The sequence below is a fragment of the Pseudophryne corroboree genome, chromosome 1 (genome assembly GCF_028390025.1).
Source record: "Pseudophryne corroboree isolate aPseCor3 chromosome 1, aPseCor3.hap2, whole genome shotgun sequence".
Taxonomy (NCBI): domain Eukaryota; kingdom Metazoa; phylum Chordata; class Amphibia; order Anura; family Myobatrachidae; genus Pseudophryne; species Pseudophryne corroboree.
The window spans coordinates 20,993,226-21,006,870 of NC_086444.1; the positions used below are offsets into that span (position 1 = coordinate 20,993,226).

At 47.4% G+C, this 13,645-nt stretch overlaps 1 protein-coding gene across 11 annotated transcripts in view; it reads left to right on the top strand.

Annotated features, from left to right (window-relative positions):
- LOC135054110 (cell surface glycoprotein 1-like) overlaps positions 1 to 13,645 on the top strand; it is a 46,725-nt gene that overhangs the window by 3,530 nt on the left and 29,550 nt on the right. For 3 of the 11 annotated variants that reach the window (XM_063957540.1, XM_063957534.1, XM_063957538.1), the window contains exons 2-10: positions 9,239 to 9,291; positions 9,982 to 10,065; positions 10,450 to 10,533; positions 10,933 to 11,031; positions 11,438 to 11,521; positions 11,936 to 12,019; positions 12,419 to 12,517; positions 12,920 to 13,003; positions 13,418 to 13,501. In XM_063957540.1, the coding sequence (XP_063813610.1) occupies positions 9,252 to 9,291; positions 9,982 to 10,065; positions 10,450 to 10,533; positions 10,933 to 11,031; positions 11,438 to 11,521; positions 11,936 to 12,019; positions 12,419 to 12,517; positions 12,920 to 13,003; positions 13,418 to 13,501 (742 nt within the window). In that variant the 5' untranslated portion in view covers positions 9,239 to 9,251. The remainder of the gene's footprint in view (positions 1 to 9,238; positions 9,292 to 9,981; positions 10,066 to 10,449; positions 10,534 to 10,932; positions 11,032 to 11,437; positions 11,522 to 11,935; positions 12,020 to 12,418; positions 12,518 to 12,919; positions 13,004 to 13,417; positions 13,502 to 13,645) is intronic. The other 8 variants (XM_063957537.1, XM_063957536.1, XM_063957543.1 and 5 more) reach the window with 8 other exon arrangements.

Here is a 13,645-nt window from a genome sequence, read left to right on the forward strand (position 1 = left end):
GGCATTACTGTGAGGAATTATGTATATAAATGCATTACTAATGTGTGGCATTATGTGTATAAGGTGCTCTACTATGTGGCGTTGCATATAGAAAGGGTTGTCTAATATAAATAAAGAGCAATAGGGTGTGGTGTAATGTGAATAAGGAGCAATTCAGTGTGATGTAATGTGAATAAGGGGCTCTACTGTGAGGAGTAATGTTTATAAGGTAAAGTAATACTACTGTGGGATGTAATATGAATTATGGACACTATCGCATGATCAAATGGGAATAAAGTTGCAGTACTGTGTGGCGTAATTGGAATTGGGGTTACTATTGTGTGACCATGCCCCTTGCCAGCAAAACACACCCCTTTTTGGGCTGTTCGCCAAATGTGCGAACTGTTCCTATTTAAAATATAGGGGGTACAAACACCAAAATAAGGACTGCCATGGATGAGGGGGGATGGTGCTGGGAAAGAGGTGCAAGGTCAGAGGCGGAACCAGCAGTGGTGCTAGGGGGCACCAGCCAAAATCTTGCCTAGGGCATCATATTGGCTAGGGCCGGCTCTGTATACCATCTCCAGTTCTCCTTTGTCCTTCTTACAATGGGGGGCATAAAACTGTACCCCATAATGAAGACATGTACATGGTAACAAGTCTTTTGGTGGATTTTGGGGCTGATTCTGAAATTGTTGTAAAGCACAAAAGAGCCAGTAACCGTGCACCTGGACAGCACCATGGGGGAGAGTGAGGAACGCAGATGTAACATGTGCAGAGAGAGTTCGGTTTGGGTGGGGTGTGTCCCAACTGAAATCTAAATGCAGTGTAAGTATAAAGCTGTCTAACATTTGTGGGCTACATGCAGAAGCAGCCGGTATTTACCCTGCACAGAAATACTGTACATAGATGTGTGTGCTCTCCTTACATTGCAACATGATTTGCTTCAGATACAAAGTAACTTTTTTTTTTTTTTTTTTTTTTTTTGTTGCTTTACTTCCATATCAGAAGCAGGCCCTTTTTCCCACCTTTGCAGCCCCTACCTGCCACTGTGCTACTGCTCAGCTGTCCAGTATTGCTGCCTCCTTTCCCATCTTACGGGGTAATTCAGAGTTCATCGTGGATGTGCTAAATTTTGCACGGCTACGATCAGTTACTCAGACATGCGGGGGGACGCCCGGCACGGGGCTAGTCCACCCCGCGTGTCAGGCCCGAATCCCCCGCACAAGTACAAAACCATCGCACAGTGGCGATGCTTTTGTACTTGACAAGTAGCTCCCTACCTGCGCAGCGCCTGCGCGCTGGCAGGGAGCTACTTGTCGCAGCAGCTGCGTGTGACATCACGCAGCCACCGCGGCCCGCCCCCCGCACAGTCCGGGCACGCCTGTGTTGCCTGGACTGTAGCCCCAAAACGGCAGCCAAAAACGCTGCCGGCCCGCCCCCTTCCGCCCAGTGAACGCATATGCCTGTCAGTAAGGCAGAGGCGATCGCTGGGCTGAGATGCCGATAGCATCTCTTGCATGCACATGCGCTCTGCGGCGCATGCGCAGTTCAGACCTGATTACCCATTTTGCGAAAACGCACAGCAGCAATCAGGTCTGAATTAGCCCCAAAGTTACTGCAATCGTGTTCTGTATAACGGGCCTGATTCAGTGTGCCTTGTGCTCTGTCTGCAACAATCTAACCTTCATACCAAGATTTCATCTTCTTCCACATCCTCAACAATCTGGCAAAATCCATTACCAAAACTTCCCCAACATACATCTATTCTCTTGTATCAAACTATCTCCCACTCAGGAGCTCTGCACAACAAGAATCATTTTCCCTGCTCCCATACGCATTACCCGGCTCACATTACCGGGGGCAGGACTATTCTATCTGCGGGCTGCACTCATTTCCTCACACAACAAGACTTTCCTCTAGTCTCCAACCCTTCCAGCGTTCCCGGAGAACTCCCCTCTTCAGGCAGCTACTCATATTCCCAAACATCCTCCTAACTTACCAAGGCTATGCTACTGGTTACATTAATTCTCTTTCCATCCGCAAGCAACCCATTGACCCTTAAAGCAACACTTTTCTGTGATTGCACCATATAATTTGACAAAGGACTTTTCCCATTGTAATGTACCTGGACCAATCCAGAGTATGGCTATAATATAATATGATAGATTATTATATAGATTTGCTATAATGGGTCTCTGGGTCCTGGGGTGCCCACACCCTGCACCATACTTGCCTACTCTCCCGATTTCTGCGCAGGACACTATTTTTAGGGTAGTCCCCCGCACCCTAGTCACCCCTCCTGCATTCTGCCCACTTCATAGTAGTGGGCAGAATTGTAAAATGTTGACATGATTAAAATGCCGACATATGACTATTCTGCACAGTCATAATACATCTTTGGTTTAGCATTAGGGTTTGGGTGACTTGTCAAAATGTTAACACGTCGACTGTAAGTTTAATGTCGACATCGTGGTTGGAGTTATCTGCACTTGGCACATGCGCAATACACGTTCTGCTCAGCCATGAACGGGTTCCTGCGATGTAGGATGCCGGATGGCAGCAGACAGTCAAAGATTGACAGTGTCAGAGATTGACAAGGGGCGGGGAGGAGGTGATGATGCCTCCGTTTCTGAAAGTGGAGGCGTGTTGTCGCCGTTTAGGGGTGGGCAGAGACCAGCAATACCCATGATTGACTGGAGATTTCCTGGCCTCTGTGACGGGCGGCTTGTGCTTCCCCCATGGGTGCTGCAAGCCGCCCGATGGTAGGTGGGAGACTCAATGCCTGCATCCTAGAACAAAGCTCAGATCACTACTGCATGAGAAGGTGTCTGTTTGTAATAGACGCGTCCTGCTACGTTACCAAACAGCGCTATCACTGCTGCTTCCAAGGAAGTAATAGCCACTCCAGTCACATCTAAATGAGCCCCAATGTGATCTGAGGGCAGTACAGCATTGCATAACGTGAACTGGGGCACTACAGCATTCCATAATGTGATCTGAGGGCAGTACAGCATTGCATAACATGAACTGGGGCATTACAGCACTGCATAATGTGATCTGAGGGCAGTACAGCATTGCATAACATGAACTGGGGCATTATAGCACTGCATAATGTGATCTGAGGGCAGTACAGCATTGCATAACATGAACTGGGGCATTACAGCACTGCATAATGTGATCTGAGGGCAGTACAGCATTGCATAACATGAACTGGGGCATTACAGCATTGTATAATGTGATCTGAGGGCAGTACAGCATGGCATAACATGAACTGGGGCATTACAGCACTGCATAATGTGATCTGAGGGCACTACAGCATTGCATAACATGAACTGGGGCATTACAGCATTGTATAATGTGACCTGAAGGCACTACAGCATTGCATAACATGAACTGGGGCATTACAGCACTGCATAATGTGACCTGAAGGCACTACAGCATTGCATAACATGAACTGGGGCATTACAGCATTGTATAATGTGACCTGAAGGCACTACAGCATTGCATAACGTGAACTGGGGCATTACAGCACTGCATAATGTGATCTGAGGGCAGTACAGCATTGCATAACATGAACTGGGGCATTACAGCATTGCATAATGTTACCTGAAGGCATTACAGCATTGCATAATGTGAACTGGGGCATTACATCATTGCATAATGTGAACTGGGGCATTACATCATTGCATAATGTGAACTGGGGCATTACATCATTGCATAATGTGAACTGAGGGCACTACAGCATTGCACAATGTGAACTGGGGCATTACAACATTGCATAATGTGATCTGAAGGCATTAAAGCACTGCATAACATGATCTGAGGGCACTACAGCATTGCATAACGTGAACTGGGGCACTACAGCATTGCATAACATGAACTGGGGCATTACAGCATTGCATAATGTGATCTGAGGGCACTACAGCATTGCACTATGTGAACTGGGGCACTACAGCTTTGCATAATGTGAACTGAGGGCACTACAGCATTGCATAATGTGACCTGAGGGCACTACAGCATTGCACTATGTGAACTGGGGCACTACAGCTTTGCACAATGTGAACTGAGGGCACTACAGCATTGCATAATGTGAACTGAGGGCACTACAGCATTGCATAATGTGAACTGAGGGCACTACAGCATTGCACAATGTGAACTGAGGGCACTACAGCATTGCACAATGTGACCTGAGGGCACTACAGCATTGCACAATGTGACCTGAGGGCACTACAGCATTGCACCATGTGACCTGAGGGCACTACAGCATTGCATAATGTGAACTGGGGCACTACAGCATTGCATAACATGAACTGGGGCATTACAGCACTGCATAACATGAACTGGGGCATTACAGCACTGCATAACATGAACTGGGGCATTACAGCACTGCATAACATGAACTGGGGCATTACAGCACTGCATAACATGAACTGGGGCATTACAGCACTGCATAATGTGACCTGAGGGCACTACAGCATTGCACAATGTGACCTGAGGGCACTACAGCATTGCACAATGTGACCTGAGGGCACTACAGCATTGCACAATGTGACCTGAGGGCACTACAGCATTGCACAATGTGACCTGAGGGCACTACAGCATTGCACAATGTGACCTGAGGGCACTACAGCATTGCACAATGTGACCTGAGGGCACTACAGCATTGCATAACGTGAACTGGGGCACTACAGCATTGCATAACATGAACTGGGGCATTACAGCACTGCATAACATGAACTGGGGCATTACAGCACTGCATAACATGAACTGGGGCATTACAGCATTGCATAATGTGACCTGAGGGCACTACAGCATTGCACAATGTGACCTGAGGGCACTACAGCATTGCATAACGTGAACTGGGGCACTACAGCATTGCATAACATGAACTGGGGCATTACAGCACTGCATAACATGAACTGGGGCATTACAGCACTGCATAACATGAACTGGGGCATTACAGCACTGCATAACATGAACTGGGGCATTACAGCATTGCATAATGTGACCTGAGGGCACTACAGCATTGCACAATGTGACCTGAGGGCACTACAGCATTGCACAATGTGACCTGAGGGCACTACAGCATTGCACAATGTGACCTGAGGGCACTACAGCATTGCACAATGTGACCTGAGGGCACTACAGCATTGCACAATGTGACCTGAGGGCACTACAGCATTGCACAATGTGACCTGAGGGCACTACAGCATTGCACAATGTGACCTGAGGGCACTACAGCATTGCATAACGTGAACTGGGGCACTACAGCATTGCATAACATGAACTGGGGCATTACAGCACTGCATAACATGAACTGGGGCATTACAGCACTGCATAACATGAACTGGGGCATTACAGCATTGCATAATGTGACCTGAGGGCACTACAGCATTGCACAATGTGACCTGAGGGCACTACAGCATTGCATAACGTGAACTGGGGCACTACAGCACTGCATAACATGAACTGGGGCATTACAGCACTGCATAACATGAACTGGGGCATTACAGCACTGCATAACATGAACTGGGGCATTACAGCATTGCATAATGTGACCTGAGGGGACTACAGCATTGCATAACGTGAACTGGGGCATTACAGCATTAAAAGTCCGACAGGTCCAAAAGTCCTACACAAAAAAGTGTTCTTTTGTGTTTTTTAAAATTTTTCCCCAAATTTGTTGAAATTCGTTCCCCTCGCGGGCTCATTTCGCTCGCCACACTTCTCGCTTGGTGACACTTCATTCACAACAAGATTACTAAATGTTCTACTTTGTGACATGGATGGTAAATTATAAAAAAGTTGCTAAAGAATGAAAAAAAAAAAATAGGTGTCGACCCTGTCGATCTATTGACTGTTGAGCTTTTGACCATGTAAGTCTTTTGACCCTGTTGACCTTTTGACTGTGAACCATATGACTGTCTATCTTTTAACTGTCTATCAACCTCCTCCCGCCTCTTCATACCTGTGCATGTCGGAGTAGCTGTAATTTACCACCCCCTGGCATTCCCTCCAATTTCCTTGACAACTTTGCTTCCTGGCTTCTTCACTTCTTCTGCGCAGACATTCCCTCCATTATCTTAGGCAATTTCAACATCCCAATCGATATCCCCACAAAATCCCCTGCCTCTAAACTCCTTAACCTCACATCTTCGCTCTGTCTCTCCCAGTGGACCTCCTCCCCCTCCAATATAAATGGGAGCTCACTGGATCTGGTCTTCATTCACCGCTGTGATATTTCTGATTTCTCCAACTCCCTGACCATCACCGGCTCTTTTACCTTCTCTCTCTCTCTGCTACTACATCTCTCCCTCCTAAGGTCACCATCACTAAGTGTAACATTGTAGCTATCAACACCACTTCCCTATCCCTTGGGCTCGACTCACTTCTCTCTCCTACTGTATATACTCTTTCTCATGCCATGAACAAGCCACTTCCATATACAATGCATCCCTTACTTCTGTTTTTGACTCTGCCACTCCACCAACCACTATTCACCCTTACAGATCAATACCTCAACCCCGGCACACTAAATGCACCAAATCTCTGCAAAAATGCTCACGTACTGCTCTAAGGCAGAATTCCTCTATTTCAAACTCATGTTCTCGTCCTTCAGTTCTGCCCTTTTCCTCGTTAAGCAGTCAAACTTCAAGAACCTCATCTCCTCACAATCTTTGAACGCCCACGCGTTGAACCTCCGGAGGCCCGCGCACTGGTAATTGCGATGGCACTGAATGCTGATTCCTGACACCATCCCTCTCACGAAATTTTACATCTTTCTCCTATCTAGTGAGGAAGACTAGTGTATCTAGTGAGGAAATCATGGCCCTCATCCGTTCCTTCCCCCCTCCACCCACCCACCTGACCCTATCCCCTCCCACCTCCTCCGCTGCCTCTCTCCTTCTGCCTGTTCCTATCTTGCCCATCTTCTCAATCTCTCCCTCTCATCAGGCACCGTCCCCTCTGCCTTCAAGCATGCACTATTCTTAAAAAACCTACCCTTGAACCAAACACTGTCTCCAACTACCGACCCATCTCTCGCCTTCCTTTTGCCTCCAAACTCCTTGAGCGTTTTGTCTACAACCACTCTACTTCCTTTCTTTCCTCACTGCTTCACCCATTCCAGTCTGGCTTCTTTACTTTCCACTCCACTGAAACTGCTGTTACGAAATTCTGCAATGACCTCCTTTCTACGAAATCCAAGGGCCACTACTCTTTGCTTATTCTCCTTGACCTCTCTGATGCTTTTGACATTGCGGACCACCCTCTCCTTCGGCAAATCCTTTTCTCCCTTGGTCTGCATGACACTGCCCTCTCCTGGCTGTCCTCCTACCTCTCTGACCATTCCTTCTGTCTCCGCTCATGACTCCACCAACTTCCACTAACTGTAGTTGTCCCCCAAGGTTCTTGGTCCGCTCCTTTTCTCTATATATCTTCTTTAGGTGAGCTCTATTGACTTATAGTATCATCTCTATACTGAAGATACTCAAATCTACCTTTACTCCCCTGACCTCTCCAATGCTCTCCACATTTGTATCTCCAACTGTCTCTCTGCTATCTCTTCTTGGATGCTCCAGTGCTTTCTTATACTTAACATGTCAAAGACTGAGCTGATCACTCCTGCACAACCTCACATCCCACAATTTCATTATCTATTGATGGCACAACTATCTCCTCTAGCCCCCAAGTGCGCTGTCTTGGAGTAATCCTTGACTCCTCCCTCTCCTTCACACCACACATTCAGCACCTCTCACAAACCTTTTCATCTCAAAAACATTTCTAGGATCAGACCCTTTCTCACCCAGGATGCCACTAAGACACTTATCTACTCACTGGTCATCTCCAGACTGGACTACTGTAATCTTATCTGGCATCCCTGAAAAATGCCTCTCTCCTCTCCAATATATCTTCAATGCTGCTGTCCAGCTCATCTTCTCACCAAACATACTACAGCCACCTCCCATCTCTTTCAAGCCCTTCACTGGATCCCCTTCCCCTGCAGTTTCCAATTCAAGCTTCTCACACTCACTTAAAAAGCCTCACTCACTCCTCACCCATTTACATCTGACCTTATCTCCCCTTACACTCCCACCCGTCCTCTTCGCTCTGCTAATGCACGCCGACTCTCCTGCCAACTGATTACTTCCTCCCACCACGAAGATTTTTCACGTGCTACTCCCTTACTCTGAAATTCTCTACCTCTCCCCCTCAGACTCTCCACCTCTCTACAAAACGTCAAATGGGCTTTCAAGACCCACTTCTTCATCAAACCTAGTCATCTCTCATCGTAACCCTCTGTCCCCTGCTTACAGTCTACCTCATCTGTGTCACACCTGTCTGCCCATCCCCTTTAGAATGTAAGCTTTCACAAGCAGGGCCCTCTTCCCTCATGTGCTTTTCTTTCTCTTACCCAACCTATCTTCTATTCAATACTCCCTTCGACAGCACCAAATCCCTCAGTTATCTTCCACCCTGATAATTATTTCAGTGTCGTCTGCTGATGCAGCTATGTTTAAATACCCTGTACTTGTCCTATATTGTCTTGAATTGTAAGTCACTCTTTTTATTGTCTTGCTTATTCGTCTATGTACTCTGTATTGGGAGCTGTGGATCCCTTTGTGGCATATAAAAAATGGATAATAATAAGGCATAATGTTAAGTGGAGCCTCTGTAGTTTGCATAATATGAACTGGTAGCAACTTAATTCCTCAAAGTTTAATTTGAATTGTAGGCACTTACTGTAGATTTGCATGGCATAATAGGTACTGTGGCTGCTACAATGATGTTTGATGTTGAGCTTAATTAAAGAAAAAATCAGGTTGAAAAAAAAGAAGCATTAGAAAACATGGCCCGAGAATAGAGAAGAAGCTAGAAAATGTTGTTGCCATGCTAATAATCACAAGACAGTGTGGCAAGGTAACACAAATTCAGACAAGGGGTTTGGAGCTTGGGACCAACTATCGCCAAATGTCTAGTTCCGCCTATGAGTGGAAGCCCTCTGCTGCGGCCGTCATATTACTACTGGATGCACATCCGCAGTTTCCACCAAAATTTATTGAGGTATATCAGACCATTGACACCTAAGGACTCGCTTTTCTGACCATTCTCATTTGCACATTGCTGGCATGTATGGGGTAACTGGGCAGGATTGGCCATTATAAGGATTTGGTGTGATTGAGGTTTAGACATAGAGTTTGGGCCGCAGTTGATTTTTCTCACCTTGATCAGGTGCAATAAATGTTTTTTCTTGCAGATCCACTGGAAACATGTCGGATGTGAAGGCGGAGAGCGGTGATCAGCCGGCAAGTAAGCTCTTGGTCTTCATTTTTCGGACTATAATACCTCTCCTGATAACCGCATTAGTAATGGGCTCATACTGATCTATTAATATCAGTACAGTTCTTTGTATTATGAGCAACAGCCACACACTAGAGAACAGAGAAATTATGGCAAGGTGGGAAAGTTGGCCGTGGCTGGAAGTAGGGTTCCTGGGCACAAGCGACTGGGTGGAGACAGGAAATCAATGGCCAGTTTTGCATTTTAGATGAGCGGCAGTGTGAAGGATGGGAATTGCTCGCTGGTGCAGTATATAGTACTTATGGTTGTTCATAGCTCCAATATGGGTTCTATGGGAGGAGTTCCATAACTAGAGATGTCACCACCATGTACACACATTGCCACCTCTTATGTTAGAATAAATAACTTTCCTGCACAAATCTATGGGGTGCCGGAAACCATTATCAAGTATACTGATGACACAGTTATGGAAGCAGTTTGTGTCCATCATACAGAATTGAATTCCCCCCTATGATACGTGTGAAGTGTGCTCCAGTGCGTAGGCTGGTAGATTTGTCAGAGCACAGTGTTTTTACATTTATACTAGGGATTGGTATGGGATCCCAGAGGTCAGGCTCCTGGCAGGGGGCAAATTAACTGTATCCCTTATACTATAATATATAGATGAAAAATCACTTTATTTATTTTGTGTGCCAACAGTTGCCATCTGTCCAAGGCCAGAGGAGAGTACCGCTGTTCCACTTGATATTCCAGTGCCAGAGAACGACAGCCAGTCCACACCTGGTAAGTCTGACACACTCCCTGCACCCATGGAAGAGACTTCTTGGACTGTGATCCTAGTAAGGGCCCAATTCCTTAGCCTGATCTTCTGTTGCTGTGGGGACATCTGGAGAGGAGCACATGCGAGTGATGTAAGCTTGTGCTGTAGTTCCAGGTCCCTGTAAGAAGGTAACAGGCATCCATGTGTGCTGGGACAGGCACTGCCTAAAAGTCATTGCCTTAGAGCCAAGGGGCGAGGTCATGAAGGGCTGGATTAAGGACCTCATGAGCCTGGGGCTGAAGATGTTCAAGGGCCTATAATGAGTAGCAGACCCCGTACACTATCAGCCCCAATGTCTCCCTAAATATGTAAAAGTCTAAAAATGGCATAATTTTGTGTGTCGACAGTTGCCATCTGTCCGAGGCCCGAGGACAGCACTGTTGTTCCAACTGATATTCCAGTGCCAGAGAACGATGCCCTGTCCACACCTGGTAAGTCTGACACACTCCCTGCACCCATGTAAGAGACTTGTTGGACTGTGTTCCTAGGAAGGGTCCAATACCTTAGCCTGATCCTCTGCTTCTGTGGGGACATCTGTAGAGGAACACGTGCAAGTGACATAAGCTTGTGCTGTAATCCTAGGTCCACGTGAGAAGGTAACAGGCATCCATGTGTGCTGAGACAGGCATTGCCTAAAAGTCATTGCCTTAGAGCCAAGTCAAGGGGTGAGGTCATGCAGGGTTGGATTAAGGGCCTCATGTGTCTGGGGCTGAAGATGTTCAAGGGCCTATTATGAGAAGCAGAGGGGGTGTAGCCAGTGACATGCAGACCCCGTACACTATCAGCCCAAATGTCTCCCTAAATATGTAAAAGTCTAAAAATTGCATCAGTTTGTGTGTTGACAGTTGCCATCTGTCCGAGGCCCGAGGACAGTACCGTTTTTTTACCTGATACTCCAGTGCCGGAGAACGACATCCAGTCCACACCTGGTAAGTCTGACACACTCCCTGCACCCATGGAAGAGACTTGTTGGACTGTGTTCCTAGGAAAGGCCCAATTCCTTAGCCTGATCCTCTGCTTCTGTGGGGACATCTGTAGAGGAACACGTGCAAGTGACATAAACTTGTGCTGTAGTCAGTCCTAGGGCCACATGAGAAGGTAACAGGCATCCATGTGTGCTGAGACAGGCATTGCCTAAAAGTCATTGCCTTAGAGCCAAGTCAAGGGGTGAGGTCATGAAGGGCTGGATTAAGGACCTCATGGGCCTGGGGCAGAAGATGTTCAAGGGCCTATAATGAGAAGCAGAGGGGCCATGCAGACCTCGTACACTATCAGCCCCAATGTCTCCCTAAATATGTAAAAGTATAAAAATTGCATCATTTTGTGTGTCGACAGTTGCCATCTGTCCGAGGCCAGAGGACTGTACCGTTGTTCCACCTGATATTCCAGTGCCGGAGAACGATGCCCAGTCCACACCTGGTAAGTCTGACACACTCCCTGCACCCATGGAAGACACTTGTTGGACTGTGTTCCTAGGAAAGGCCCAATTCCTTAGCCTGATCCTCTGCTTCTGTGGGGACATCTGGAGAGGAGCAAGTGCAATTGACGTAAGCTTGTGCTGTAGTTCCAGATCCATGTGAGAAGGTAACAGGAATACATGTGTGCTGAGACAGGCATTGCCTAAAAGTCATTGCCTTAGAGCCAAGTCAAGGGGTGAGGTCATGCAGGGCTGGATTAAGGGCCTCATGTGTCTGGGGCTGAAGATGTTCAAGGGCCTATTATGAGAATTAGAGGGGATGTGGCCAGTGCCATGCAGACCCCATACGCTATCAACCCAAATGTCTCCCTAAATATGTAAAAGTCTAAAAATTGCATCATTTTGTGTGTCGACAGTTGCCATCTGTCCGAGGCCCGAGGACGGTACTGTTGTTCCAACTGATATTCCAGTGCCAGAGAACGATGCCCTGTCCACACCTGGTAAGTCTGACACACTCCCTGCACCCATGGAAGAGACTTGTTGGACTGTGATCCTAAGAAGGGTCCAATACCTTAGCCTGATCCTCTGCTTCTGTGGGGACATCTGTAGAGGAACACGTGCAAGTGACGTAAGCTTGTGCTGTAGTTCCAGGTCCACGTGAGAAGGTAACAGGCATCCATGTGTGCTGAGACAGGCATTGCCTAAAAGTCATTGCCTTAGAGCCAAGTCAAGGGGTGAGGTCATGCAGGGTTGGATTAAGGGCCTCATGTGTCTGGGGCTGAAGATGTTCAAGGGCCTATTATGAGAAGCAGAGGGGGTGTGGCCAGTGACATGCAGACCCCGTACACTATCAGCCCAAATGTCTCCCTAAATATGTAAAAGTCTAAAAATTGCATCAGTTTGTGTGTTGACAGTTGCCATCTGTCCGAGGCCCGAGGACAGTACCGTTGTTTTACCTGATACTCCAGTGCCGGAGAACGACAGCCAGTCCACACCTGGTAAGTCTGACACACTCCCTGCACCCATGGAAGAGACTTGTTGGACTGTGTTCCTAGGAAAGGCCCAATTCCTTAGCCTGGTCCTCTGCTTCTGTGGGGACATCTGTAGAGGAGCACATGTAAGTGACGTAAGCTTGTGCTGTAGTTCCAGGTCCATGTAAGAAGGTAACAGGCATACATGTGTGCTGAGACAGGCATTGCCTAAAAGTCATTGCCTTAGAGCCAAGTCAAGGGGTGAGGTCATGCAGGGCTGGATTAAGGACCTCATGGGCCTGGGACTGAAGATGTTCAAGGGCCTATAATGAGAAGCAGAGGGGCCATGCAGACCTCGTACACTATCAGCCCCAATGTCTCCCTAAATATGTAAAAGTATAAAAATTGCATCATTTTGTGTGTCGACAGTTGCCATCTGTCCGAGGCCAGAGGACTGTACCATTGTTCCACCTGATGTTCCAGTGCCGGAGAACGATGCCCAGTCCACACCTGGTAAGTCTGACACACTCCCTGCACCCATGGAAGAGACTTCTTGGACTGTGTTCCTAGGAAGGGTCCAATTCCTTAGCCTGATCCCCTGCTTCTGTGGGGACATCTCGAGAGGAGCAAGTGCAATTGACGTAAGCTTGTGCTGTAGTTCCAGCTCCATGTGAGAAGGTAACAGGCATACATGTGTGCTGAGACAGGCATTGCCTAAAAGTCATTGCCTTAGAGCCAAGTCAAGGGGTGAGGTCATGCAGGGCTGGATTAAGGGCCTCATGTGTCTGGGGCTGAAGATGTTCAAGGGCCTATTATGAGAATTAGAGGGGACGTGGCCAGTGCCATGCAGACTCCATACACTATCAGCCCAATTGTCTCCCTAAATATGTAAAAGTCTAAAAATTGCATAATTTTGTGTGTTGACAGTTGCCATCTGTCCGAGGCCCGAGGACGGCACCGTTGTTCATCCTTATATTCCAGTGCCGGAGAACGATGCCCAGTCCACACCTGGTAAGTCTGACACACTCCCTGCACCCATGGAAGAGACTTGTTGGACTGTGTTCCTAGGAAAGGCCCAATTCCTTAGCCTGATCCTCTGCTTCTGTGGGGACATCTCGAGAGGAGCAAGTGCAATTGACGTAAGCTTGTGCTGTT